The sequence below is a fragment of the Lontra canadensis genome, unplaced genomic scaffold (assembly GCF_010015895.1).
Source record: "Lontra canadensis isolate GAN:19392208 unplaced genomic scaffold, GSC_riverotter_1.0 scaffold66, whole genome shotgun sequence".
Lineage (NCBI taxonomy): Eukaryota > Metazoa > Chordata > Mammalia > Carnivora > Mustelidae > Lontra > Lontra canadensis.
This window is the reverse complement of record NW_022631060.1, coordinates 6,923,670-6,951,248: the sequence shown is the minus strand read 5'-3', so window position 1 is coordinate 6,951,248 and position 27,579 is coordinate 6,923,670. Positions and strand designations below refer to the sequence as shown.

General features: G+C 57.9%; 4 protein-coding genes across 4 annotated transcripts; 3 read left to right on the top strand and 1 right to left on the bottom strand.

Annotated features, from left to right (window-relative positions):
- Positions 1-464: 464 nt before the first annotated feature.
- Positions 465-8,281, top strand: TBX10 (T-box transcription factor 10). The gene is made up of 11 exons (XM_032879916.1): positions 465-546; positions 1,175-1,206; positions 1,520-1,657; positions 1,768-1,855; positions 4,240-4,507; positions 4,595-4,696; positions 5,104-5,275; positions 6,443-6,598; positions 6,911-6,978; positions 7,198-7,292; positions 7,724-8,281. Exons 1-11 carry the CDS (start codon positions 465-467, stop codon positions 8,011-8,013), a joined length of 1,491 nt encoding a protein of 496 aa, XP_032735807.1. The 3' UTR covers positions 8,014-8,281.
- Positions 8,282-9,350: 1,069 nt separating this feature from the next.
- Positions 9,351-11,389, top strand: NUDT8 (nudix hydrolase 8). The gene is made up of 4 exons (XM_032879656.1): positions 9,351-9,639; positions 10,252-10,384; positions 10,900-10,977; positions 11,083-11,389. The coding sequence occupies exons 1-4, from the start codon at positions 9,446-9,448 to the stop codon at positions 11,302-11,304; spliced, it is 627 nt and encodes a 208-aa protein (XP_032735547.1). The 5' UTR covers positions 9,351-9,445; the 3' UTR covers positions 11,305-11,389.
- A 1,761-nt stretch (positions 11,390-13,150) lies between these two features.
- Positions 13,151-17,034, top strand: LOC116880492 (double C2-like domain-containing protein gamma). The gene is made up of 11 exons (XM_032879654.1): positions 13,151-13,258; positions 13,342-13,715; positions 13,886-13,965; positions 14,042-14,113; positions 14,329-14,438; positions 14,538-14,673; positions 14,805-14,858; positions 16,035-16,186; positions 16,284-16,365; positions 16,551-16,647; positions 16,723-17,034. The coding sequence occupies exons 2-11, from the start codon at positions 13,478-13,480 to the stop codon at positions 16,851-16,853; spliced, it is 1,152 nt and encodes a 383-aa protein (XP_032735545.1). The 5' UTR covers positions 13,151-13,258; positions 13,342-13,477; the 3' UTR covers positions 16,854-17,034.
- A 224-nt stretch (positions 17,035-17,258) lies between these two features.
- Positions 17,259-22,724, bottom strand: NDUFV1 (NADH:ubiquinone oxidoreductase core subunit V1). Its single transcript, XM_032879653.1, has 10 exons — positions 22,556-22,724; positions 21,397-21,479; positions 21,151-21,321; positions 20,259-20,442; positions 19,349-19,538; positions 18,732-18,944; positions 18,383-18,549; positions 18,026-18,107; positions 17,668-17,813; positions 17,259-17,564 (listed from the first exon to the last, which is right to left on the bottom strand). The coding sequence occupies exons 1-10, from the start codon at positions 22,625-22,627 to the stop codon at positions 17,478-17,480; spliced, it is 1,395 nt and encodes a 464-aa protein (XP_032735544.1). The 5' UTR covers positions 22,628-22,724; the 3' UTR covers positions 17,259-17,477.
- Between the last annotated feature and the right edge of the window lie 4,855 nt (positions 22,725-27,579).

Sequence of the window (27,579 nt, the reverse complement as noted above, 5' to 3'; positions counted from 1 at the left end):
ATGGGGCATTGGGGCTTGAGTTCATCTGTGTGCGTGTGGGTTGGCGTGTCAGTGTGCTCACAGACGTGTGGGGGGGTGTTTCCCATCACACAGACCGAAGCTGAGGGCACACACACACACACACACACATCAGTACCCAGCAGAAGACTAGGCTGGCCCGCTCCTGGGACTCCAGGCAGAGGGGGAGCCACCAGGACTGGTGGGAATCTCCCAGGCCCACCATGGATCCTGGGACAGTGTGGCCCTGCTGGCCACACCCCACTGGGTGGCCCCTGAGAGCCGTTGGGACCCTCACAAGCACAGAGAAGCCCCCTATCTTGCCCCACAGCGAAGTGCAAAGCCTGACATGGGTCTGTGCCAGGGGTCCTCCCGCCTCTCCCAGCTCGGCCGGCAGGAGCCAGGGGGATAGGAGACCACAGCAGGCGGCATCCCTAAGCTAAACGGAGGAGAGGTGGCCCCCCGACATGGGACTCTGGGAGGAGCCAGGGTGCCCCCTGGAAGAGAAGTGGCCCCTCCACTCCTCGGTTCCAACACGGCCACTCTCAGGTATGGGCTTCTGCGTACCCCACGTCCCCAGAAGCGGTGGTGTGTTGGGAAAGGGTGGTCTCGCCTGCCTTCGGGACCCCAGTCCAGTATGCCCAGCACAGCCTGAGGTGCTGTCACCTAGCGCTAGCCTGGGGGCTCAAATACCCCCTCCCAGGGCAGGCTAGCTTGGGGTCCAGCCCAGTAATCCTCCCTGGGCCATGCAGTAGTGACGAAATGGCCAAACCACACTCTCCATTGACAGCAACCAGTTTTGGGGTGCCCCCCACACCGCTGTGCCTTCCGGACTGGTGATCTATGCGTCCCCGAATGGCCGGCCAGGACAGGCAGGGACAGCCTGGAGAGGATGCCTAGTCAGGCTCGAGAGAACAGACAGAGCCGTGACCTCTGCCCCAGGCCAGGCTCCCGCCCTGTGGGGATGCCGGGGACCCCATCAATCAGGACAGGAACGGCTTACCGCTGTCTATCCCAGGGATGAGATTATGTCCTTACTACAGTTGGGGAAACTGAGGCACAGGGACCTGTGCCACCAGCACTGCACAGCTCATCAGTGAGACCCAGCTTCCTGCCACTCAGGCCAGGGGCTCTGCTGTCACTGGCTGACGCTGACCCCTTGTGTCTCCTGCCCCAGTTGCCCAGGCCACACTGCACCAGCAGCCCCAGGTCAGGGGTCGGGGTCCCGGCGAGAGGGCGACACTTCTGCCATCCAGCCCTCATATTCCTGTGGCTCCTGCGGCCTCCCCAGCCTCCCCCAGGCCCTGTGGGCTCTGAGCCCCTCCAGTCACTGGGCCTGGGCCCCTGCAGACCACCCAACAGGTCCTCAAGATGGGGCCCCCACCTAGCATCTGGGTCCATTGATCAGGAACGGCTGGGGGTCTCCTAGCTGGGGAAGGGAGGGAGCTGGGAGAGGGGACCGGTAGGGGGAGAGGAGGCTTTGCAACGTCAGAGCCTTTCCACCTGCCCTCCTCCCACACAGCGCCACACCCGGAGCCGGACAAGCCCAGCCAGCAGCCTTGTGCGGTCCAGTCTGAGCGTGGCTTGGAGAAGGGGCCCTGCCTCCCCCCAGAACCAGGGTCCCACCTGCAGAGACCAGGTGCCTGGCGCCGGTGGAGAAGTAAGACGTGAGTGATTGCTCGGAGGGAAGGGCAGTCCCGCAGAACGGAGCCGGAGCCGTGCCGCTGAGTGGGCCAGGAGACCCTGAGAGGCTGACCACCCTCCCAGCAGGCAGGGGGCCCCCAGGTGGCAGCTGCAGCCGGCCCCCCACTGAACAGGGCTCCTCCAGGAGCCAACGTCCCGGCCGTCCCCATGGCAGGTACGGTGTAGGCAGCCGAAATGGCCCCATGGCTGGGCTCAGGCTCCGGGGTGAATGGGGCAGGGCAGGGACTGGGTATGGGGACCAAGGAAACCCCTGCTGGACCCAGGTCCTGGGCCAGAGGGTGGGGTGGGGGCACTTCACACTGAGGCCTCAGATCCCACCAGGGCAGGGCTGATGGGCTCATATTTGTAGGTACAAATATGGGGGTGTTACTGGGTAGGGATAATGAGTCATTTCTGGGAACAGAAAGCCTTTTCAGGCATGGGTGACCTTGGACCTGTCCGCTCTCCTCTCTGGGCCTCACTCATTGAGTATCAACACTGGGGCGTGGGGAGGAACTGGGCAAGAAGGCTTTAACTTCCCCTCCAGACCTGACTCCGTGCTTGTGGGAAATTGTCAAATCCCGACCCCAAGGGATGCCTACTTCTAGAGGAACCAGGCAGAAAACAGGCCCCTCCCGAGTTCCTGAGAGCCCTCGGGGGTGGCCCGCTGACCGAGGTGGGCAGGGGATGGGCTCGTTGAAGACTTGGGACCCAGCAACCAGCCTGCAAAGTTCCCAGACCCAGGGAAGCCCTGAGCCTCTCCCTTGGGGGCCCAGCACCATAGATCCAGGGGTACCGGTTACCTTCATGATGGACCTGCCCCTGCAGGGGCTCTGAGCAATGGACCATTGCCCATCTGACGGCCCGGTCCCAGTGCTGGGGGACATCAGCCCGTATATCCGTGCTGCCCCTCTGGGGGACGCAGAGCTGATGTGCCCCCTGCCTCTCAGATAGAACCCCCACTCCCAGGCTGCAGAACTCCCAGGGGCTTTCATGAGGGGCCACTTTTCCTATGCGACCCCTCAGGGCTGCTAAATATGGGGTCACAGACCCTGAGCCCCACACCGAGATGAGGTACCTGTTGTAAGCCAGCTCCGACCACGCTCTGCACACCTGCTGGCTCATCTCACATACACCACCCCCACCCCGGAATCTCCCTCCACCCATCTGTCTGTCTGTCCATCCATCTGCACCGAAATCCACCTCTGCCCCCAGGGAATCTGTTTTACCAGGCTCTTGGTCCCTCCGGGGGAGGTTAGAAATGAATAATCTGTGTTCCAGGATTTCTTTTTCCCTCCCTGGTTTTAATTTTTAAATTGTGGTAAAATATACATAACATAAAAATTTCCATTTTAGCCATTTTTAAGTGCACAGCTCAGGGGCACGAGGGATGCCCACACTGCTGTGTTTGCATCCCCACCATCCGTCTCTAGAAGTCTGGCATCTCGCACAACTGAAACTCTGTCCGCATTAAACGCTCACTCCCTGTCCCACTCCCTCTGTGCACACACCCCCCCGCCCCCGCAACCACCATTCTCCTCCCTGTGAATGGGACCATTCATGGAATCACACCGGATTTGTCCTTTTGTGTCTGGCTTGTTTCACTTAGCATAATGTCCTCAAAGTCCCTCCGTGTCACAGCACACGGCAGGACGTCTTTCCTCTTTAAGGGGGAATAATGGTCCATCGTCTGGCCAGACCACAGTTTGCTCGCTCCCTCGTGGCCATTCAGGGTGCCCTCTCCTTCAGGCTATTGGGGACAAAGCTGCTGTGGACACAGATGTGCACGAATCTGTCAGGTCCCCGCCCCCCACCCCCAGTTCCTTTTGTGCAATTCTCCACGTCTCGGCAAATGCCCAGAAGTGGAGTTGCTGGATCGTGTGGTTCTTCCACTCTCCAGCAGCCGCGTCGTTTCCCATCCTGCCGGCCATGCACCCGGGCTCCCACTTCTCACATCCTCTCCGATCCCAGCAGCTTGTTCTCGCTTTCTTCTTAGCTTTTGCTTTGTGTTTGTGAATAGCCCTCCGCGTGGCTGTAAAGTCGTATCTCACTGTAGCCGGAATTTTTTTTTTTTTTTTTTTTAAGGATAGAAGACGACAAAACTTGTGGCCAAGGCTTGAGCCAGGATTGTACATCAAAAACTGGAACTTTAGGGAGAAAGTGAGGAAGCCTTGTTGAAGGGTCTGGTGTGTGCCAGGCTCTGTAATCCATGGACCCTATGAGGCAGATATTAAGAACCCCTTGCGACAGATATGGAAACTGAGGGTCTGGGGTGGGGGAGGGTGTGAAACAATTTGCTCATAGCCATGAGTCCACTTGATGGCTCAAAGATTCCCTGGGGAACCAGACAGGCCCCGTCTCTGGCCTCCAGGAGCTTTAAGTCTGCATTTACCTCATGAAGGGATGCTCAGTCAGGGGTACTAGGGGAACGCAGGCCTGGCAGTCAGGGAGGGCTTCCCGGAGGAAGAGGCACCTACGTGCGGCCTGAAGGATGAGAGCTGGCTTGGTGGCAAGGGGGTGAGGCAAACAGGGGCCCACACTCTCATCCTCTCTCCCCAGCTTTCCTTTCTGCTGGCCTCGGGGTACTTGCGTCCTCAGAGCCCTACACCCTGCCCATGACCAGCTCCAGCTGGGAGCCCCGGCTGGACTCCCCATTCCCGTCGGGCCCTTCCACCGGCTCTGCAGGGACCCAAGTCGTTGCCGAGCCCAGCGAGCAGGGACCCAAGAACCCACGTGTGTCCAGCGTGACAGTTCAGCTGGAGATGAAGGCTCTGTGGGAGGAATTCAACCAGCTGGGCACAGAGATGATTGTCACCAAGGCAGGCAGGTGTGAGCAGCGGACGTGTGCGTGTGTGTGGTGGGGACGGGGGTCATCCGGCGCTACATCTGGGCTCCTGAGCACCTCTCCCTGCAGGCGGATGTTTCCCACCTTCCAGGTGAAGATCCTGGGCATGGACACACTGGCTGACTATGCCTTGCTCATGGACTTCGTGCCTCTGGATGACAAAAGATACAGGTCTGGGGGCTGCCCAGGGAGGGAGCTCAGATAGCAGGGGCTGAGCCAGGAAGCAGACCCCTCGCCGCACTCTGGGGTGAGCCAGGGGCCCTTCGGAGCAGCGTCAGGCAGGCCTATCCTCGGGCAACAGTGGAAGCCCGATGGCAGCAGGGGAGCCGAGCTCAGGGCAGCCGAGCGTCTCAAGTGGGATAGCGGGCCAGCCCAGGCGGGCAGAGCGGGCCAGCTCAGTGCAACCACGGGGAGCTCAAGGCCTGGCTCGAGGCCTCACGTTCCTCACGCGCGAGGTGGGGCTGGGGCACAGGCAGTCCTGTTGAGGGATGGCCCCATGCCCCGCCGGCCCCGGCTCCAGGTGGGGGTCCAGGTGGGGGTCCAGGTGGGGCACCCCTGCCACCTGCTCTGCTCCCCAGGTACGCCTTTCACAGCTCAGCCTGGCTGGTGGCAGGCAAAGCAGACCCGGTCACACCCGGTCGTGTGCACTTCCACCCGGACTCGCCGGCCAAGGGCGCGCAGTGGATGCGCCAGATTGTGTCCTTCGACAAGCTCAAGCTGACCAACAACCTGCTGGATGACAACGGCCACGTGAGGCCCCAGGCAGTGGGGAGGGGTCAGGCCAGGGCTGGGGGACCCTGGGGTCTGATCGTAATGAAGTCTGGGACCAGGGTTAGCCGTGCCGTCCATGCCCAGTGGCCTTGGTGCCCAGCACCCCACCCGCTACTGATGGCCAATGCTGGGGGCCAAGTTCACCTGGCCAGGGGCTGGACAGCAGAGGGGACTGTCCAAGCAGGCGGGTGAGGGGGCAGGAGGTGTGGGAATGTTCCAGCAAACACTGTCCTCCTTGTAGACAGTGTTTCTGGAATTCCTACCACAGGCCAGGCCCCCAGTAGGTGCAGGAACCCAGCACTGTTGTCATTTTGTCAAATAGACAAAGATCCCTGCCTCCTGGGGTAGGGGACAGATGGTAAACAAAGAATCCAGAAGGCCCTGTGTGCAGTGTCTCAGATGCTGATGAATGCCAGGAGAAAAAGGAACCAGGGAGGGGGACTGAGACAGAGGTGAATTGTCCATTCAGGGAGGTTCTAGAAGCTGCTGAGTCAATATCTGAAGAGAGATCTAAAGGAAACGGGGAAGGCACCTGTGCACACAGAAGTGGAAGCTGTTGCAGGGGACGAACAGCAAGTGAAAAGGCCCTGAGGCTGCAGAATGTTGGGCCAGTGGGTGGGTGGGAGGGGAGTGCAAGGACGCTCCATGTGTCTGAAGTGGAGTGAACAGAGATGGGAGGAGAGGGGCCCCGAGGCTGCCAGGGCTGACCTGTGGAGCCCACTGGCTGTGGAGAGGGTTCTGACCTTTGCTCTGCACAGGAGGCTTTTGAACGGGGTGACATGGGGCAGCTCCCTGGGGTTGCTGTGCACGGAATGGACAGAGAAGCTGGGAGATGGGCCGGGAGGCAGCGGAGGAAATCTAGGCAAACATGATGGTGGCCAGGCGGAGTGGGGACGGTGGGCTGGGAGAGGTGGTCAGATTCTGGATATTTCTGCAAGCTGACAGAAGGATGTGGTTGTGCCAGAAGGCAAAGGGGCAAAAATGCTGACACAAAGGGGCCTTTGCCACAGAGCTATAGGCTCTGGAGGCCAGACTGTGCCCGCATTATAAGAAAGGCAGTCTTCACGCCCTGGAAAGGATTTAGCCTCAGGGAGGGTTTGCAGCTTCTCCCCTGCACACCACCTTCCGCACCCCCCCCCCCACCAGATCATTCTCAACTCCATGCACCGCTACCAGCCCCGATTCCACGTGGTCTTTGTGGACCCGCGCAAGGACAGTGAGCGCTACGCCCAGGAGAACTTCAAGTCCTTCATCTTCACGGAGACCCAGTTCACGGCCGTGACAGCCTATCAGAACCACCGGGTGGGTTGGGCCACAGCTCACAAGGCCGCTGCCAGCCCATTTCACAGGGAGGGAGACCGAGGCTCAAGGCTCTGAGCTCCCACGTGCTCACAGGGCCCGGCCCTTCTCTCCTTCTCTAGGCCTCAGCAGACCTCTGCCCTCAGTCATTCCCCTGCTGTCATGCCCACTGGCTCTATGGCTCCTGGGCTGAGGGGCCCAGGTCTCAGGGCCTCATGATTGGGGCATCCAGGGAAGATGGGGTGGCTGAACGTGGGGCCCCGCAGCCTTTCCCTGGCTCAGGGCCGGCCCATAACCACACTTTCTCCTCTGCAGATCACCCAGCTGAAAATTGCCAGCAACCCTTTTGCCAAGGGCTTTAGGGAGACTGACTCGGACTCCTGGTACTGTCTGGGCCCTGGCAGCTCCACCCGCCTGCCCTAACCCAGCCCCTCGCCCCCATCCTCATCCCCTGGGGCCTCTCCTAGGGCCTCTCCTCAGACCTTCTCTGAGGGTCGTGCCCACTGACTCATCCTGGGGTCCTACTGTCTTATTGATCACAACCCTCGGCCTGGGCTCTCCCCTTGAACTTCTGCCTCCATTCCTGCTTGTTGCATCTTCAGGACTGCATCTCCACGAGCCCTGCTCAGCATCCCGGCCCGGAGTCACAGCAGCCTCAGCCCCTGCCTGCTGAAGGGCCCTGCAGAGCAGGAAAAAGGTTCGCCCCCAGGAGGACCAGAGCCTGCATGGTGGGCAGGAAGTGAGGTGACAGGGCCACAGGGCCTCCAACAATGGGCTCTGGCAGGTTCAGCAAGCCCGCTGGGCACCTGTGTGGAGAAAGAGCGGGAGGCAGAGATTTCTGGAACAAGTTAGGACTAACAGCAGAGAAAACAGGACAGGGACAAGGTGCTAAGAGCAGGGGTGGGAAGTTCAGGTGGGCTTCCTAGAGGAGGTGGCTCCTGAGCAGGAGCCTTGAAGAACTGGGAAGGATTTGGAAAATTAGAAAGGGTGGGGAAGAGGGAACAGGGAAGGGAGAGGGAAGAGCAAAGGCTGAGAAAGGGAGGAGTGGGATGGGAGCAGGGAAGGAACAAGGGAGGCTGAGGATGTAAGGGGAGGTCTGGGGTCCACTCAGACCACATCCTCCCTCAGACCCCAACAAAGCTCCAGCCTCCAACTCCAGGACATCTGCCCAGGTGCACCATCAGCTGCTGTCCCCCACTGATACTCTGCTGGCCCCAGCCACCTACCAGCCCCTCAACTACCAGGGCCTGTACCCTGGAGCCTCAAGTCCCCTCAGAATCTCAAGGGCCCGACCCACACCGTATCCCCTCCCGAATATTCAGGCTGGCAGAGATCAGGAAGGCCTGCCCCTCCCAGCTAGGTTGGGGCTCCTGTCCCCCACCGCCATGTGCTTGGGGCCTGTCCAGGACCCTCAGTGATGATGAGGGCCCTGTGGATGGACTCGTCTTGCCCCGAATGTTACCCCCTCCAGCCTTGCCTCTACAGAGGCCTTGTCCCCTTCCAAGGAGAGCAGGGCAGGTGGAAGCCCAGAGAAGAAGGCTACCTGCCCAGAATCGCAGCAAGGCTGAGAAGGTGCCAGGCTTGGAACCAGCCGCCTCCTCCCCTCAACCTGTCCCCTTCTGCCTTGAGGGGTGACTCGGCCAAGCCCTGCTTCACCTCTCCCTTTCCCCCAACATTAAACTATTTGGCAAGAGTAGTCAGAGCACTTCTGTCCTTGGGGCTCAGGGTGGAGGGACTCAGGAACACCCGGACCCCAGATAATGAGCTGCAGACACCCCAAAGCTCTGCCCAGTGCGGGTGGTGTCTCTGGGAGCACAGTGATGGCCAAGGTGCTGATACCAACTGACACCAGGGCTCTGGCTTGAGGCTGCACTTTCTGGTCCCTAACTTGTGTGTCGAGGTGAGGACTGAAACCGCAGCTCAAAGAGGCACCTGCTCAAAATCAATGCAAGGCACAGTGACACGGGCCACTCCACGTAACGGGGCTGTGCCCAAGACTGGGGTGGTCTGGTCTTGAGAAGCGGGAGTCTGGAGGGATACAGAGACATGACAGGCCGTGACCGCACGGGCCAGGCCAAGATGGGGGCGGGGGAGGGAGAGGGGCTTGAGAATCCAGCCAAGACTTGAGGCAGGACAGCTTCACAGAAAGGTGACATTTGGCCAACACCTAAAGGGGCAGCAATTGCGAGGGAAAGGGGCGGGGAGGAGTGGAGACAATTCCCAGCGACGGGAAAAGCGGGGCAAAGGCCTGCGGCTGGAGCGAGTCGCCTGGAGAGGAGCCCCGAGGGGAACCCGGCCGGGCGCTCCCGCCGCAGTCCCTGACGTCCCCGGCCTCCAGGAGGAGCGCCCCGTGGACCCCCGAAACGCTGACTCCCAACATCCTGGAACACTTCGCGTTAGGTCCTTAGGAAAGGGACGGGCACAGGAGGGACGGGGGGCCCGGCAAAGCCTCGAAGCCTGACACCCCGACTCCCGAAGCCCGCGGTCAGAAGGGCCGGGTGCGGAACCCGGACGCGCGCCACGAGACGCCCCAGCGGCTCTGAGACACTCCTCCCGCACCACCGCCAGCTCCGCACCCGGCCCGGGCCCGCCCCTCTGCCGGAAGCTGTATCCTCGGGACTCGCCCCTTCCGGCCCCGCCCTCCAACGGAGGGAGGGGGCTTTCAGGCCCCGCCCCGTTGAGTCCCCGCCTCCCACGTAGGCCCCGCCCCCAAGGGCTCGGCTGGAGCGGCACCCGGACTGCTCCCACCGCCAGGCCCAGCTTCCCCCGGGAGGCGGAGGACGAGTGCTATCCTTCCCCTTCCCTCCCGAGGCCCGGCGCCCTCCTTGTCCCGGCTGCGCCGGGCCGGACATGCAGCCCGACTGCCTGTCGGCGGAGGGCGAGCGGCGCTGCAGGCGGCTGCTGGCGGGGGCCACGGCCCGGCTCCGCGCTCGCTCCGCGGCGGCCGCGGTGCTGGTGCCGCTGTGCTCGGTGCGCGGGGTCCCGGCGCTGCTCTACACGCTGCGGTCCAGCCGCCTGTCCGGGAGCCACAAGGGTGACGTCAGGTACACCGGCTGGGAACTCCTGTCCCTTCTGGGAGGACCGGAGGCACCTGAGCAAGGCGCTTCGCCTCTGCGAGCCTGGGTTTCCGCCTCTGGGGAACGGGTCTGGGGAGAGCCGCGGCCCCGCGTCCCTCCGACCCGATCCTGACGCCGCGGGTGCTCCTGTCCGGTCGCCACGCCGGACCCCTCGAAGCGCGTCCCGCACCGCCTCGGGCTGGGGACACCTCTCGGAGCTGTGTCCGCCTCTCCAAAAAGGCAGGACCCCGCCCCCTGCCGGAGACTCAAGGGAGATTCGGGTCCTGGAGCCGAAGAAGCTGGCCGGAGGGGGCTGCCTGGTTTCAAGCCCTGGTCCCGTCCGCGTCCCCGTCCCCGGGGGTCATAGCGCCACTGGGGCCACCATAGGCAAAACATGAGCTCCAGGGCCTCCCCCTAACCTCTGTCGTTTAGGGAGGTAGACTGAGCCTGGAGAGCTCATGTGGCTTGCCTGAGGCCTCACTACAAACTAGAGGCAGAGACTGAAGATGCTTAGGTGGGTGACTAGCCCTCTGCCACAGCTGTCACCCCCACCCACCATGGCCCCAACAGACCAAGGACCAGGCTCCCTGTGCTTGTCAGTTTCCCAGGTGGCAAATGTGACCCCACTGACCAGGATGTGGTGCACACAGCCCTAAGGGAGACCCATGAGGAGCTGGGCCTTTCTGTACCCGAGGAGCATGTGTGGGGCATCCTGCGGCCTGTGCAGGACAGGGTAAGGCCACCACCAGGGACAAGGAGGGTGGCCATGGTCTCTGGCAGGCTGACAGCATGGTGGAGCCCCATACATCTGCCTGGTGGTCACGTTCCATCCCCACACCACCCAACAGAGAGGGGCTGGGGTATCTTCACTCCTTTTCACGGGGGATCCTGAGGCTCAGGTCTGGGGCTGGAGGTGGCCCCAGGGTAAGCCAGCTCTGCCCAGCTTGGCGGAAAAGGGTTGGGGAAGGCTTCACAGGGCAGACAGGAATTGGATGATGAGTGGGAGATTTTAGGGGAGTAAAAGTCAGGAAAGGTTATTCTAAGCGGTGGGAACAGTCTGCAAAGGCCCAGAGGGCTGCATGGCTCTGGCGAGTTTCAGGGCCCTCGGTTAGTCACCCAGGCTGTTGGGCTCAAGGACAGGGGCCTCCAGTGCTGAAGGGCTCTGGATGGCAAGGGGGTAGTGTCCCCCTCAGGCTCCCCTCCCCAAGACCATGCCTCCCCTGACTGTCGGTCACCCTCCTGCCCCAGCAAAAGGCCAAAGTGGTGCCAGTGCTTGCCGGCGTGGGCCCCCTGGATCCCCAGAGTCTCAGGCCCAACCCAGAAGAGGTGAGTGGGGGGCGATGGTGGGGGGCGATGGTGGGGGCCGACCAACTGGGGAGGCTCCGTCCGCGGCAGTCCTCCGTCCGCTCTCTGACTGCCTCTTTCCCACAGGTGGATGAGGTATTTGCCCTGCCCCTGGCCCACCTGTTGCAGGCGCAGAACCAAGGGTATACCCACTTCTGCCGGCGTGGCCACTTCCGATACACACTGCCTGTCTTCCTGCACGGGCCCCACCGTGTCTGGGGGCTCACGGCCGTCATCACCGAGTTCACCCTGCAGCTGCTGGCCCCTGGTGCCTACCAGCCCCGCCTGGCCAGCTCGGCTGGCCCCTAGGCTGAAGGCCTGGCCCCGGGCAGCCCCCTCCTTCAGTCTGTCTGGCCAGCTCCACTCCTGCACTGAATAAAGAGCTTTTACCAATTCTGTGGCAGCCGCATCTTCTGCACTGGGGCCTTGACCTTGAGCAGACCCCATGGGACGAGTGGCCTCCTAGGTGGGGTGCCTCTGTCCCATCACGCTGTTACCCACTGAACAGTGGGCGCTTACTATGTACTGGTATTTGGCTGTCACCACAGCCCTGAGGTGGGGCCAACGCTGGCCCTGGCTGGTGAGACCGGGGCTCAGGGAGAAGAGACACCTTGCCCAAGTTCACCCCAAGCTAGGACTTGAGCTAAGCCCTGCTGACTCCAGTGCCCATACTCAGCCACTACATTATTTTTCCTGCTCCTGCCTCTGTGTTTAGCTGACCCCGTGCCAGGCGACAGGAATCCAAAAAGGAGCTCTGCTTGTTACTGCAAAGTTCCAACATGACCAGCTCCTACCGCCTACCAGATTCTGTGCTGCCCTGACCTCTGGGGTGACCCAGTCTGGGGAGGACCTCAGAGTAGGTCCCACAGATAATCATGTGATTATACATTAAATAAGCACAGACAATAGTGGAATTATACATCAATTATATAGAACAGAGAGAGGTGGAAAGCAGTCTGTCCTTGTCACAGTAGACTGGGCAATATTAGCCTGGACAGGTGATAGGAAACTCCACCCACTAGCTGACTTTGGCAGAAGAGGAATGGTGATAAACCCAAGATATACTAGCTTCAGGCATGGCTGGATCCAGGAGTTCAGGGGCTCTCTTTCCCTTACTGTGCTTTCCACTATGTTGGCCTCACTCTTGGAGAATCCTCTACTCTGCAGGTGAGAGGTAAGGAGCAGGCAACAGCTCTGGGATGGCACAGCACCAGTATCCCATCAACATAAAACAGAGCTTCTCTCTCTGGCGTTAAACTCAAGAGTTGTACTTCGTTGGCCCTCCCTGAGCCTGTCACATGGCCTGCTGTAGCTGGAATTTATTGGTTGGCGGGGTCAGCGGGGAGAGAACTGGGAAGGAGAATGAACCTTCTAGACTGAGCCTAGGGAAGGGGCCAGTCCCCAAAGGACCAATGGGAAGAGAGAAGGGAAGGTTGAGCAGGTAAAAATCAGCCAAGTTCCCCTGCAGAGTGACCTTGAAACCAAAGGTGGGCAAGAGCAGGCCAGATGAAAAGGCAGAGGAGGGAAGCTGGGGTAGGAGGAGGAGCACATACACAAAGTTTAAGGTGTTTGAGGAAATAAGATTAGCAATGTGGGGGTGGGGAGGGGCCCCACCACTCCGGGGCCACATGGTGGCTCCAGTGATGGGTTAGGATCTCTGTTCCAGGCTGGGAGAGGGGCAGATAGATGTTGAAGTGACGTGATTTGTGTTTGAAAAAGCTTGAGCTGCCAAGAGGCCCAGAGGGCAGACGCCCTCCTCCTCAAGTCTCCTCCCCGGGCTCCCATCCCCACTCCACAGGAGCCCTGTCACCTCACCTCCCATGTGCCCCCTCCGCACCTCCCAAAGTGTCCCCCACACCGCTATCTGCTCCTACGCACCTCCCCACGTGCTCCCTCCCACAGGGTCCCTCCCGCCTCACCCACCCTTTCCTTCACAGGCCCCTCCCGTCGCCCCTCACACTTCGCACCCCTTGTGTCATCTCTGGCCCTCCAGGCTCCTCACCCGGGAGCAGGGCGCGTGATGGTGGTTAAAAATAGGTATGACAGTGTGTGAAGTTGGGGGGAGAGAGGTGGGTGGCTGAGCCCCTGCACTAGAGAAGGTGCCAGCCTCTGAAGCCTGGTTCGGAGCCCCGCCCCTGCCCCCTCCGTGGCCGGCACTGTCACCGGGTCTGGGAGGCCCCTTGCTCAGGTTCTTGCTCTCTAGGGTCACCTCAGTCTGGCTTATACTCAGCGAACCAAAGCAGGAGGAGCAGCTCACAGAGCGGTGAGTAGCCGCGGGCCTCCTTCGGGCTGGAGCCCCCCGCTCCTCCCCCACCCCACCCGCTGTGACTCCGCACCTGTCCTCAGGTCCTGGCTGCCACCCAAGACCCCCATCAGCGCCCTCAGGGATGCTTCTTCACCCTGGCTCCTTGGCCCGCCGCGTTCCTTCCGTCCCCGGCCTGTGGGGGCTTCTCTGAGTTCCTGGCCCCATGTCCAAGCCCCCATGGCAGGCACTGCAGCGGTGAGCCGGGGGCGGCCACGGCGGGTGAGCATGCGGGAGCACATGGCCATCGACGTGAGCCCCGGCCCCATCCGGCCCATCCATCTCATTTCCGACTACTTCCCGCATTTCTACCCCTTCGCTGAGCATACCCTGCGCACCCCAGAGCCTCACCCTGCAGTGACCCCCACACCCCAGCCAGAGCCCGACCCAGAGCCAGAGGGAGATTCAGACGACAGCAGTGAGTGGGGACAGGGGACCGGGGAGGGGGGACACTCCTGGCCCAACCTGGCCATGGCAGAGTTTGGAGCATCCCAAGCATCTGACTGGGGAGGGGGAGGGCAGGAGGCATAGTGGTCGGGTTGGGGGGGGTCGAGGTAGGTGCTGACCCTGCCTGCCACCTGCCGTTAGCTGCCCTGGGCACCCTCGAGTTCACGCTTCTTTTTGACGCGGACAACAGCGCCCTGCACTGCACGGCTCACCGTGCCAAGGTGAGGATGGGGGCAGGGGTCTGTGGGCCAAGAGCCTGGGCCACAGGCCTGTCCCACATTCAACGTCTCTTTTCAGGGTCTCAAGCCACCGGCCTCAGGCTCTGTGGACACCTATGTGAAAGCCAGTCTACTGCCAGGGGCCGGCAAGGTGAGGCTGACACCCAGGCCCCTACTGATGCCCCTTGGCCGCACCCCAGCCCGGAACCCCACCTGGTCCTGCCGTGCCCCTCCCCGCCAATGCCTGGACATCAGGCATGGAGCTCCCTGTTGCTGGGGAGTACAATGGGGGGTCTACCAGGGAAGTGGGCCAGAACGGGGCCCTGGGGCCTGAGGAGGCCCTGATCCACCCTACCTGGCACCCAGGCCAGCCAGCTGCGGACCCGTACGGTTCGGGGCACAAGGGGGCCTGTCTGGGAGGAGACACTCACCTACCACGGCTTCACCCGCCAGGATGCTGGGCGGAAGACTCTGCGGTGAGGATCTGGCCTGGGCCACGAGGGGGCAAGTCCAGGGTGGGGGGTGCTGAGGTGGGGAGGCCTTGCCTGGCCAGGTCTGACCCGGGCGGCCACCAGGCTGTGTGTGTGTGAGGACCCACGGCTGCGGCGACGGCGGCGGGCGCCTCCCCTGGGGGAACTGCGGGTGCCCCTGAGGAAGCTGGTGCCGAACCAAGCCAGGAGCTTCGACGTGTGTCTGGAGAAGCGGAAGCTGGTGAGTGAGGCCGGCACAGGTAGGGGTGTGGGGACCAGGATCCTTGTGGTGGGGAAGCTGGAAAGAGGAGGAGCAAGGAGGGGGCCCAGAGCAGTGTCTGGCCAAGGTGACCAGGCTCTTTGCTCTTTCAGACCAAGAGGCCCAAGAGCCTGGACACAGCCCGTGGCATGTCCCTGTATGAGGAGGTGGGTAGGACGATGGGACCAAGCAGGGATGCGGGGGGCAGGCCGGGGGCCCGCAACTCTTGGGTACTGCGACAAGCAAAGCTCTCAGGGGGCAGAGACAGAGACCGTGTAGAAGTAGAGGCTGAAACTGGTGGGATCTGTCCATGTCCATGATCCTCCCAAGTTGGGAGGGCAGGTCAAGGTCCAGGAGAGAAGGAACAGCACATGGGGCTCCCAGGCTTCTACGTCAACCCCTAGGGCATTGTGGGGACCACTCCTGGGGCTTGTAGCCCTAGACAGGCCTTTGTCAGGAGGCAGGAATGACTGCAGGAGGCCCCGTGCCAAAGACTAAAGGCATGGACAGAACCCCACCCCGGGGCTCAGAGAGGGGAGGCACCTGCAAGGCTGAGGGCAGGCCCTGCCCAGCTCCTCTAGGACGGAAGGGCCAGGCACTGCTGTCTGCCCCCTGGTGGAGCCGCAAGTTGCTGCACCTGCCAATTAGACACCAAGCTGGCAAGTCCCACCCAGGTGTGGCAGGCCCCGAGATGCGCACTTCCTGTCCCAGCCCCACGCACAGAAGCATGACTGCGCAAGGCGGGTGCCTATGGCACACTCGTTTACTGAGAAGTGAATGTGAGCAAGGTGGCTGGGCTTTCCGTAACAGAATCCTGTGTGAAGTAGGGAGAAGCACATGCTTCCTGGGCATCCTCCCCAAGTCCTTTGCAAGCACCAGGGACTGAGGGTGGCAAAGGCCATTCAGAACCTGGTCCCCTGGGCGGTGGGGAGCAAAGGGGGTGAGTTTTGTAAATTGAGTGACCTCTATGTCGTCGGGTAGAGAACAGCCTCTCGGAGCTGCTTCTATGACACAGGGAAGGGTGGTGATGGATGCTTAATGAGAGGCCATTTAGGAAGCTCCTAGCATGTTTGTGCCACTCAGACACCAGCGCCCTTCCTCTCCGGGACAAAGGTGCACTGGACTGACCAGTGCCAGGGCCTGAGCAGGCCCTGGAGAGTACGGCATATCTGGAAGTTCCCTTCCAGGGGGCCAGGCCAGTGACTGTTTTGGCAAACAGAATCCTAACGTTAAATTGTTGGCCCCGATTTCTTTGCCACCAGCCTGAGTCGTCCCGTGGGGGTGCACACGGGCAGGTGGGCGGGCTCTGGTTATACCGGGCTGACCACAGCCCATCCCTGCAGGAGGAGGTAGAGGCAGCAGGGGAGGAACGGGGACGTATCCTGCTGTCCCTGTGCTACAGCTCTCAGCGGGGCGGCCTGCTGGTGGGTGTGCTGCGCTGTGCCCACCTCGCCCCCATGGATGCCAACGGCTACTCGGACCCCTTTGTCCGCCTGTGAGTGCAGACGGGTGGACAAGCAGGTGGGCAGCGGGGGTTCCCCATAACCCCTCTCTGGGGCCACACCTAAACTGACCCTATCTTTCCCAACCAGTTTCCTGCATCCAAATGTGGGGAAGAGATCTAAATACAAGACCAGTGTTCGGAAGAAGACCCTGAACCCCGAGTTCAATGAGGTAGGCCAGGGCCAGGTGGGGGCAGTCCTAGCTACTCGGGGGTTGGGGAGGTCGGTGTTCTGTCTCACTCAGAGAGCACAAGTCCCACCCCCTTACCTAAGCAACTCATTGCCTAAGCCTGTTTCTGAACCTGTAAAGGACTCAAGGCCCCCCTCCTTCCTGCCTTTCTGCCCCTTTCCCTGCAGGAGTTCTTCTATGCAGGCCCAAGGGAGGAGCTGGCCCAAAAGACACTGCTGGTATCTGTATGGGACTATGACCTGGGCACAGCTGACGACTTCATTGGTGAGAATGCAGGGGAGCAGGGTGAGGGGCCCAATGGGCTCCCATGTGGCTCCTGACCCCTGTCCCCCAACCCAGGTGGGCTACAGCTGAGTAGCCAGGCTGGCGGGGAACGCCAGTGGCACTGGTGTGAATGCCTGGGCCGCAGTGATCACCGACTGGAGCTGTGGCACCCGCTGGACGGCGCGTCCCTCCAGCTCAGCGACTAGAAGGGGTACCCGGCCTGGCCCTGCTCACCACCCTCCTTAAAACTGACCCGTAGAGCTGGGAGGACCTAGAGCTGCCTCACCCACTATACCGAGCCACACGTCAAATTGTTTGTTTTCCTGCCCACCCTTCCCAGTTCATCCCACTGCCGATCACGAAGCAAGAATAAACCTGCAGACCAGAGTCTGTTCTCTTCCCTGCCCGTCCCCTCACAGGGCAGACTGGGCCCTGTTCTCCTTACTCCCACCCTCCAGAAGCCCACAGTGGGCCAGGCCCAGGTCTGGACCCCAGGCCACTGTTTTCCCCTCGTCACACTGAGAGAGACCCCTGTCCCCACCCCTGCCATCCGCACTGAGGGACGGGCACTCAGGATGGCCGAGGACAGACTGACCCACAGGAAGCCAAGGTGTCGATTCATAACATGTCCTTGAGCTGACCTATCCCCACCCCGAAGTGGGGTCCAAGCAGGGTACAGGAAGCCTCTCACTCTGCCTGGGAAACAGACTCCAGAGTAACGGGCTACCGGGGCAGAGCAAAGAGCAAGGCCACAGAAAAGCTGCATCGGGAGAGTGAGCAGCACCGGCTTTATTGTCCAGCCACATGGCTGTCAGCGCAGGGCAGCGGGCTCAGGACGCAGCTTGCCTGGCCTGGTGCTGCAGGGCAAACCTCTGCATCCGCTCCTCAAGCTCCGGCCGGAAGTGGCGGATCAGACCCTGGAGGCGGGAAGGAGCCGCGGTGAAGGAGAGACGAGAAAATCCCAGCACCCTGAGCCCTCAGCAGCCCCACCCCAATGCCCACAAGCAGGGCAGCAAGTACCTGCACAGGCCAGGCGGCCCCATCGCCCAGGGCACAGATGGTGTGGCCCTCTATCTGTTTGCTGATCTCCCAGAGGGAGTCGATCTCGGCCGGCCGGGCGTCCCCCTTCACGAAGCGGGCCATCACCTTGTTCATCCAGTCCACGCCTGCAGCCACAGCAGGAAAAGAAGGCCCGATGATCCCCAGCCAGGGCGTGGGGAGGGGCCGTGGGGAGGGTGGGGCCCAGAGAAGGTACGGCCGGCTGGGAAGCAGCCGCTGTCCACTCAGTGTCCACAGCCCATCCAACCTTTGCCCGTGTGCCTAAGCCAGGCCTAGGATGAGCCACAAAGAAAGCCCCCACGCTGCCCCAGGTGCTCACCCTCACGGCATGGGGTGCACTGGCCACAGCTCTCGTGCTTGTAGAACTCAATAAGGCGGGCGATGGCTTTCACAACATCTGTCTGGGGTGACCAGAGACAGTGAGCAGGCCCCTGGGCTGAAGCCTCAGCCCCCCAGCAGCACCCCAATGCAGGCAGCGTTCTGGCTACCTCCTCCCCCACCCTGCACATCCAGCACTGCTGAGACCACAACGGACATTCTGTCTTGGGGGGGGGATTCTCCCCTCTCCCAGTGACTGTTTCTCAGGTCACAGGAACTGGGATCCAAGAGCTGGCAGGAGTTCTCAGGAAGCCCGGGGAGGGGTACTGACTGGGTGGGGAGCAGCAGTGGCCCTTACCGAGCGGTCCATGACAATCACAGCGGCTGTGCCCAAGCCCGTCTGCGCCTGCACCAGCGCATCGAAGTCCATCAGCACCGTCTCACACACCGACTTGGGGATCAGTGGTGTGGATGAGCCACCGGGGATCACAGCAAGGAGGTTGTCCCAGCCACCTACGACACCTCCTGGGACCGCAGTCAGTCCCCAAAAGGATGGATGGTCAGGGCTGGGATCAGCACACCTACCTAGTCCTGAGCCCAGGACCTCTGTTGGCCCCTGTGTGGTGCCGCCTCCCTAGACCCTCCCACCCTGGCTCTCTTCACCGCCATCCCGCCCTGCTCCGGCCCTGGGTGGCCCCAGGCCGCACCAGCATGCTTTTCAATCAGTTCCTTCAGTGGTACAGACATCTCCTCCTCCACGGTACAAGGGTGGTTGACGTGGCCAGAGATATTGAACAGTTTGGTGCCTGAGTTGCGCTCACGACCAAAGCTGGCAAACCATGCACCCCCGCGGCGGCAGATGGTGGGGGACACAGCCACGGTCTCCACGTTGGCCACGGTTGTGGGGCAGCCGAACACTCCTGTGGAGGAATGGGATGAGGGACTGGTGGCCACCAGAGGGTGGCGGCAGGTGGGGTCAGGTTCCCAGCAGTGGGGTCTGTCCTAGGATCCTGCTCTGTGACCCAGCTCCCCTTCACCCCTTTGTCATTCCCATCCCCAATGGGACCCTGAACTCCAGCAGGCACCACACTGCCTCCTCACCCCTAATCTCCCTAGTCCCTGGAGGGCTGGAGAGGACCCGTGTGTCTGCCATGGGGGCATGAGGGACTGCAGGCTGGGCCTCTGCGTTGTCACCACCCTGCTCTGTGTCTGGCCCCCAGCCCAGAAGAACTCGGAAATCCCCTAAGAATGACCAGCGGGGACGTGAAACCAGACGGGATTCCACAAGACACAGCACACGGCCCAGGACCCGGCCAGCTCTTACCCACGTCCGCAGGGAATGGCGGCTTCAGGCGGGGCTTGCCCTGCTTGCCCTCAATGGACTCGATGAGCGCCGTCTCCTCCCCACAGATGTAGGCCCCAGCTCCACGCACAACAAACACATCAAAATCATAGCCAGAGCCGCAGGCGTTCTTGCCGATCAGACCAGCCTCGTAGGCCTCTCGGATGGCCACCTGTGGGACAGGAGTGTGAGGGAACCACTCCCGCCAGCCCGGGAACACTGTGTGGTGGGGAGGGACACCAGGCCCTGGAACCCCGTGTTCATAAGAGTCTAGGAAAAAGTTCCCCTTGGCCATGAGCAGAAGATGCTCTGGGAGAGGGGTAGGGATTTTACAAAGTGTGCTACTTCTGTAATGACAACTTAACAATGTCTCCAACTACATGTATTTTTAAAAGAAAGGCTGAGGATATAATGAAAATTTTAATAAGCAGTTTCCTTCAGGTAGTGGATCCGCAGGAGATCTGTGTATGTGTACAGTTTCCTATCTTTACAGTGAGTAAGTTCTACTTCTGCAACAGAGGAAAAGATCCTCCAGGTTAGTTTTAAAATATGTAGCAGTAACACTTAAACATAATGCTACTACGTGCCAGGCATTGTCCCAGGTGCTGTCCCCTTTCCCTCGTCACTGTTGTACAAGAGCCTAACAGAATGGTGTGAGACTCTGGCCCTGGACCCATCACTACAGGGGCCGCCGAGCTCAGAATGGCTGAAATGACCCCTTGGCCCTTTTGCAGAAAAAGTGCCTAGGAGCCTGCCCCTGCCCCAGGAGTCACAGAGCCCTAAAAGCCTCCCAAACTGAGGCTCGGGATATACAAAAAGCGCCCGGAGGTAGCTCTGGGGGCCATGCACACCCAGCACCTTCCCCTCTGTGGAGGCCCCTCCCCTTTCCCACCTGCAGATTGGAAGCCTCATTGTAGAATTCCCCTCGGATGTAGATGTAGGCAGCGCGGGCGCCCATGGCCCGGCCCCCAACTAGGCAGCCTTCCACCAGCTTGTGGGGATCGTGACGCATGATCTCCCGGTCCTTGCAGGTGCCCGGCTCCCCCTCGTCTGCATTCACAACCAGATACTTGGGCCTGTGGGTGCCAGCACATTGGTGAGGCTACACGGCCGCTGGGGCTGGGCCTTCAACTACATGCTCCCCCTCCACCCAAGGAAGCCTCAAAGATGTCTCCCCTGAGAGCCAATCCCTCCCTGTCCCCCCAACATGTCCCCAGGGGCTCTGCTTGCTCTCCATCAACGACAGCAAGCTCACTGCCTATTACACCTTTGTGTGGCTCTGACCACAGGTAAGATCGTTGTTCTGCTCAGTGCAAATGTCCCCTTGTGCCTTCCTGAGAGACCAAAACTTGCTCTTGGTCACAGAGAACCTTCCTGAACTTCTGCCATATCTCTAGGGTTAAAAGGAAGTTAAGTAGTTGACATTTACCATTTGCTTTCTATGTGCCAATGTGAGGGGCAAAAGCTATATGAAAACTTTCTTATCACTGCACAATAGCCACTTGCAAAAAAGAAAACTAAGCTCAAAAAGACCAGGAGACTGCACAAAACTATAAAATTAGAAGACAGCATTGGCCAGTAAGTCTGCCTCAGTCAAAATCTTGTGTTGATTCTGCTACCACTGAGGAAGACTGGAGAGAACTGAGTCCCATCTACTTAAGCTCTGGTGACATTTTCCCATTCACTCACTCTTAGTTTCCAAGGAAACAGCCCCAAGGCCCAGGGAAGCCCCAGCCACCCCCAAGGTTTCTCCTGCAACCCCATCTCTGCCTCCCTACACACACCTGCCATCTGAGGGCTTATTCATGAAGCTCCATTTGAGGCCAGTGGGGAACCCAGCACCTCCACGGCCTCGCAAGCCAGATGTCTTGACCTCACCCAGGATCCAGTCAGGTCCCTTCAGCAAGATCTCCTTTGTCTTGTACCAGTCACCTCGACTCTGGGCACCTTTCAGCCTGGACAGAGTGGGAAAGGCATTGAAGAAAGGCCCTGCTCCAGGACCACCCACCGAGCTAAGGGCACCATCTCACCTCCAATCATGGCGACCATAAAGGTTGGTGAAGATCCGGTCTTCATCCTTCAGTGAGCCAAATGAGGTTTTCTTTGCTGCTGTCTGAAGACACAAAGGGTCAGGTGTCCTGGCACAGTTCTGGGGTCAGGAAGGGCCTGGCCAAAAGTTACAGATTCTTGGGTTCCCCTGATTAGTTGGGGCTGGGCTGAGGAGAGGTTAGCGGCCTAAGCCCAAGCACTCTTCGTGGTGTCATACCACTACTACCACTAGTAAGCACTTGCTGCTTAGCAGGCATTAGGCTAAGCGTCTGACATGCAAAACGCCATTTCATCCACATAACCCTGAGACACGAATGACTTCCTCTGCTTTACAGAGGAGGAAACCAAAGCCAAGAACAAGCAGAACTTGCGGAAGGACACACAACCAAAAGCAGTCGGTGGAACTGGAACTCGGGTCTGCCGTGGTCAAAGCCCACACCTGAACCACAGCCCCATACTACCTCCCTGAGCCCAATGGACACTTCCATTCACTTGCCTGGCTGTCCCGCCGGGCCAAAACTTGGTCAGACCAGGGCCTTACATTACTAACTCTCCTGGAGACAAAATGTGTTTACTGATGCAAAAGGAACGCTTCCCTGGGGCTGGGATACAAGGTGATGGAGGGAGACCCACGCGGGATAAAACTGATGAGAAGTGGGGTCTGTGATTCCATCTGACCCAGTGGCGAGCATCCAAGGCGAGAGCTAAGGGTACGTGGCTTCCAGACTGTCAACCCCTTAAAAATCATTACAGGGAACAGAGCGCTGGATAGGGCGTCAGGAGACTCCCCTCCCCAAAGCTTGTTTTCTGCACCTGTAAAATGGGGCAGGGCAAAATTACACTGTACAAGGCTGTACCAAAAAGGAACGAGACACGGACGCTTCTCCACCTGCACAATTTTCCGCTATGTCGCCCGGCTGTTAAACAGGGAAGCCAAGGAACAGAGGGCTGGGGAAGTCAGCCTCCCAGCGGGACCCATTCCGCTCTACACCTAGGCCGGAGCGGCAACCTTCCTGCCGGACCGGGGAAATGTGCAGGATTCTTTAGAAGGCACTACAGACCCAAGGGGCGGCGCGCGCACAAGCACTGCAGCGAGACCCGGCCCTTGGACACCCCGGCCGCAATCAGGCCGGGCCTCACCGTGTCGCCGCTAAAACGCACAGACACCCGAGCGGGAAGCGACCCGCTGAGCAGCCGCCGCGCCGCCAGCATCGCGGGAGACAGTTCAGTCACCTCCCGCTGTCACCTTCACGGCCCCGAACCCGAAGAACCGGCGCGCCGGGGACGCTAGGCGGCGCACAGGAAAAACGTCACGCGCCCTGGCTCGAGCTGCGCGCCCAAGCTGCCCTGCACCTCTCTCGCCCCGCCCCCGTTTCCTCAGAGGTTGGCGGAGCGACCAGGAATGGTCTGTCTGTCGCGGCGGCTGCTGGGAAGTGTAGTCCCGTTGGCCTCGGGGCCCGCTTTCCCCTTGTGCAAGTCGACGCTTAACCTCTTAACCTCCAGCTCCTTTGCTCGGCCTGGCCTGTTCACGTGCGCTTCCGGACACCGGACTTTCATTCTTTTTCATTCTTTTATTTTTTTTTAAATGTCCGTTCTATTTTAAACCCCAAGTTAACAAACCTTGCCTCATGCTGGGTTCTGGTGTTTTCCACCTTCTAGAGGTTCTGCATTTAGTGTGCACCTGTTGTATGCACAAGTGTAAAGCCGAAGGAGAAATCACGCTGGTTAGGGCCGACGACCGTCATGACCGGGTTGTAATTATTCTGCCTTAGTCCAAACCTGTAGAGTGACCTGTTTCTTCTCCTCCTCCCCACAGCACCCTAGAATAGAGTTAACTTACATGTGAGAAGAAATTGAGGCCCACGGGGGTTTCATCTCTCGTCTGTGGGCATGAGGCTGCCAAGTGGTAGAGATGGAATCAAATCGAGGCCTTTCTTCCTTTTTGGAGTCCCCTGATGTGCTCCCACCACCCCGCCCCAAACACACAGAGCAACTAACACACATGTGACAATCATTGCAGACGTCAGTGGTAGTCCCATTAAAGGCACCAAAGCATCAGCGTGTTGGCTGAGGTCTCAGAGTACCAGGCCCAAGGCCCAGCAGTTCTGGCCCCCAGCCAGCAGGCCCCCACTCCTGGGTAGGCGAAGAGATTGCCCAGACAGAGCTGGGGATTACACAGCTAAGCCGGGTCTCCGACCTGAGTCCATGGATCCCTCTCTCTGGGCCAAGAGAAGGGGGGCAGGATAGAGCCAGAGGGTGGATTCCCTTCCCCATCCCTGTCTAACTGGGTCAAGGGAACATGAGGCCATGGGGAGAAGGCCGGCTGGGAATGTTGTGGACGGGGGATGGCTGGGCATGGGGCGATGGGAAACTGAGAGTGAGGGGCAGGATCTCTTGTTCATTTCGTTCCAGGCTCTGTGCCAAATACTCTCCATGTGTCATCTCCTTAATCCTCCCACAACCCAGGGCGGAGGATTGATGAGCCCCCGTTGCCAAAAGGGGACAGAAGGCACTAGCAACACTGAGTGTCTTGCCCAAGACAGCACAGCTGCCCGAAGTCACCCTGAGGGTTTCTGACCTTAGACCCTCACTCAGTCCCCACCCATCCAGGGAACCCACTGGCCCACCCACCTCCAGACTGGAAGCCACTCCGTTCAGCCAATCCTACCTTCCAAATGCTCCTTGTTCCTGGGTCTTCCCATCTGTCCCAAGGCCATGACCGGTCAGCTTTCACCTGGAATTTTCCAAAGTGTCCTTGAGGTCTCCCAGCCTCACCTCAAATCTCAGCCCTTCCGAATCCTTCTCTGCACCATGAAATGAGTGGGATTCAATGTTAGATCCATTTTGTCTCTCCTTTGCCTGAGACCTTTGCTGGTTCCTCAGGACAAAGCCCAAATCCCCTGGCCTGGATTCAGGACCAGATGCTGACCTCTGCCATTCCAGCTCTATCCACACAAGCAGGATTCTCACCAGAGGATCTGTCTTCCTCCTGTTTCTTCTCCTCCCAACGAGCCCTTTGAATGTCACCTTCCCGGGAAGTTTTCTTCCACAACTCCATACACCCATCTCAAGCGACGATTGCCACGGGACCACTGTGACAATGGCATGATGGCATCTTCTCTTTTCTCTAACCCCCAGCACAGAGCTTCTCAACAGAGGTGGTTACTCAATATTTTAATCCAACTTTATATTTGGAAAATGAAAAAAAATCAATGTTTCTCCTTTTGGGGGACTTTAATAAGATAGACAGGAAAGCAAAAAGAAAATAGTAACATGTTTTCACCACCCTGACTTAATCCCCATTATCATTTGTTTCCACTCTGTTTTCTAAGTAATTTATAAACACTTCACAGTAATATATGCATATACCGACCCTTAAAAATTTAGACATTAACAACAACAACAACAAGGAAACAAAAACCCTTCCACCCCAGAGCCAAATGCTATTGAATCCAATGTTCTCTTCCAATCCTTTAAAGAAAAAAAAAAAAAGCCTTTACTTGTACGTGCAGTTTCAGCAGAAAAAATATGAGCATTTGGTGCTTTTTACTTGTAGTAATGAGTTCTTTCTATGCCACAATTTTTCACCTTGCTTTTTTTCATTCAACACTGTATTTTTTAAAAATATTTTATTTATTTATTTGACAGAGAGAGATCACAAGTAGGCAGAGAGGCAGGCAGAGAGAGAGAGAGGGGTAAGCAGGCTCCCCACTGAGCAGAGAGCCTGATGCGGGTCTCGATCCCTGGACCCTGAGATCATGTCCTGAGCTGAAGGCAGAGGTTTAACCCACTGAGCCACCGAGGTGCCCCCAACACTGTATTTTTGAGAAGAGTCCATGATGCTAGAAATACATTTAGAGACATGATTATCTACAGCTAACACCAGAGCTTCAAGGCTAAGGACCTGCACTCAGAAATCCTACTTTCCAACAGAACAAGGTAATGATGTAAATGAGATTCTAAGCCAAGTGTGTGCGCTAACCCAATAGAGCTACAAGTGACTAAAATAACATTTGAGCATTTCTCCTCAAAGAATTTTCCCCCAAACATTATTTAAGCTGTGTAGAAGTCCTAGCATTACAGAGTCTTGTAATAGAAACATCAACTCATTCCCTTTTTATCTTTACCAAAGACATCCCCATGGAGCCCAAGATTACTAACCTACTCAGAGTTGACTATTTGCTCAGTGGCTCCCTGGTCTGCATTTACTTCATATAAAAAATGAGAAGGAAACTATTATATGTATTGAGTAACCCTCAAGTGTCAGTGGTTGTTTCTAAATTAATCATACATGCTATTTACTAACTCTCTACAGTGCTTATAAAATGCATTGTTACCTATTTAGGGAGTAACATTTTCTAGTTTTTGTTTTTGATTAAAATGAAATGTGGGCCTAAGTCAATTGGCTGGAAGTCACTGCACTAATGCAATACTAAGTTTTTAATACAGTATTTAATACCACAGCAGAATTGTCCCCAAATCCCAATAAGTTCCACCATTTTAAAATCAAATGTAAATGAAGAAAACATTAATGGGTCAATAATCTCTAACATAAATTTGTTTCTAAGACATAATGCATTTCCCTGAATCCTAACTGAAATAGCTCTGGGGCTTTATTCCCCCATTGGATATGTCTTATCATTTAACTATTAAATGTACACCAGTCCTCAGCAATGCAAAAGCCCTTTCCCCACATCAGGGATGAAGATGGAAGATTTTTTTTTTTAAACACTGATTCTAAGGAGTCTTAATTTGAACTGTTGCCATCAACACTTGCAGAACTGAGTTCATTTCTATCTGCTTCTCTGACACCAAGCAGCACTTTCCCAGCAGCGGATCTCCTGCATCTTTCCAAGAGGAGCTCTTATTCCTATGCTCTAGTGACCAGGAACGATGCTTATTAGATCATGAACTGCATTACCCAAAAACAAGTGGCCTAGAGCAAGTAAGCTTGGCCTTGCTTGGAACCCCAATCCTTCCACTTGGAGTAGCTTATCCTGCATGAGTAGGAGAATGTTGGTCCTGAGTCCTGAACTTCCTGAGTAACAGTGGGACTTGTTCCAGAACCTATGTGCAGGCTGCAGAAGAGCTAGCTTTTCCAAGTCCTGTCACTCTCACCCAAACACAAGAAGCACATTATTGCATCCTTGCCCCTCAGTCAAGCTCAGCCGACAGCGTTATTAAGTGGAGATTTGCCAGTGTGTCATGATAAAGGCTTCAGTTCAGACTCAATCTTCATTAAGAGAATCTTTCCATCTTTAATTCTTTAGCTTCCTTTTCTAATAAATGTATGTGTTTACCTTTACTTTCAGAAATAAACCATGGCTTCTCTTTTCTATAAAAAAAAAAAAAAGAAATCCTACTTTCACTACTCATGACCCGTGTGATTCTATGTCTGGTGCCTCATTTCCCTCTAGGGGGAAGTTAGGATAACATATGCCCTAAAGAAGCCTGTATTCGGGTGGAGAACAGTCTATGAGCAGTGCCTGACACACAGTAAATGAGCTAGGAATGTTGAGCCAAATGGCCTGGATTACAGATTGATTTGGAGAAGATAGACATCTTTGCAGTATGGAGTTTCCCCACCCAGGAAATGGGATGTCATGCCTCAGTCTTCCAGATCATTTATTTTTTTAAGATTTTATTTATTTATTTGACACAGAGAAAGAAAGACATCGAGAGAGGGAACACAAGCAGGGGGAGTGGGAGAGGGAGAAGCAGGGAGCTCAATGCGGGGCTCGATCCCAGGATCCTGGGATCACAACACGCCTAATGACTGAGCCACCCAGGTGCCCCAGTTTTCCAGATCTTTTAGTTTCCTTACTAAACATTTAGAACTTTTTCTTAAAAAGTTGTGCACATTTTTTCATATAGGAATTTTATGTGATGCCTTGTGTTTTTATGTATTGTGATCTGTTTTATTTAATTTAAGATTTTATTTATTTATTTTAGAGAGAGGAGAGACAGCATGAGTGGAAAGGGCAGAGAGAGAGAATTTCAAGCAGACTCCACACCGAGTGTGGAGCCCAATGCAGGGCTCTATCCCAGGACCCTGAGCTCATGACCCAAGCCAAAACCAAGAGTCAGAGACTTAACCGACTGTAGCACCCAGGTACCCAGTGATCTCTGTTTTAATGTCATTTTCTAACTGGTTGCTTTTTGTG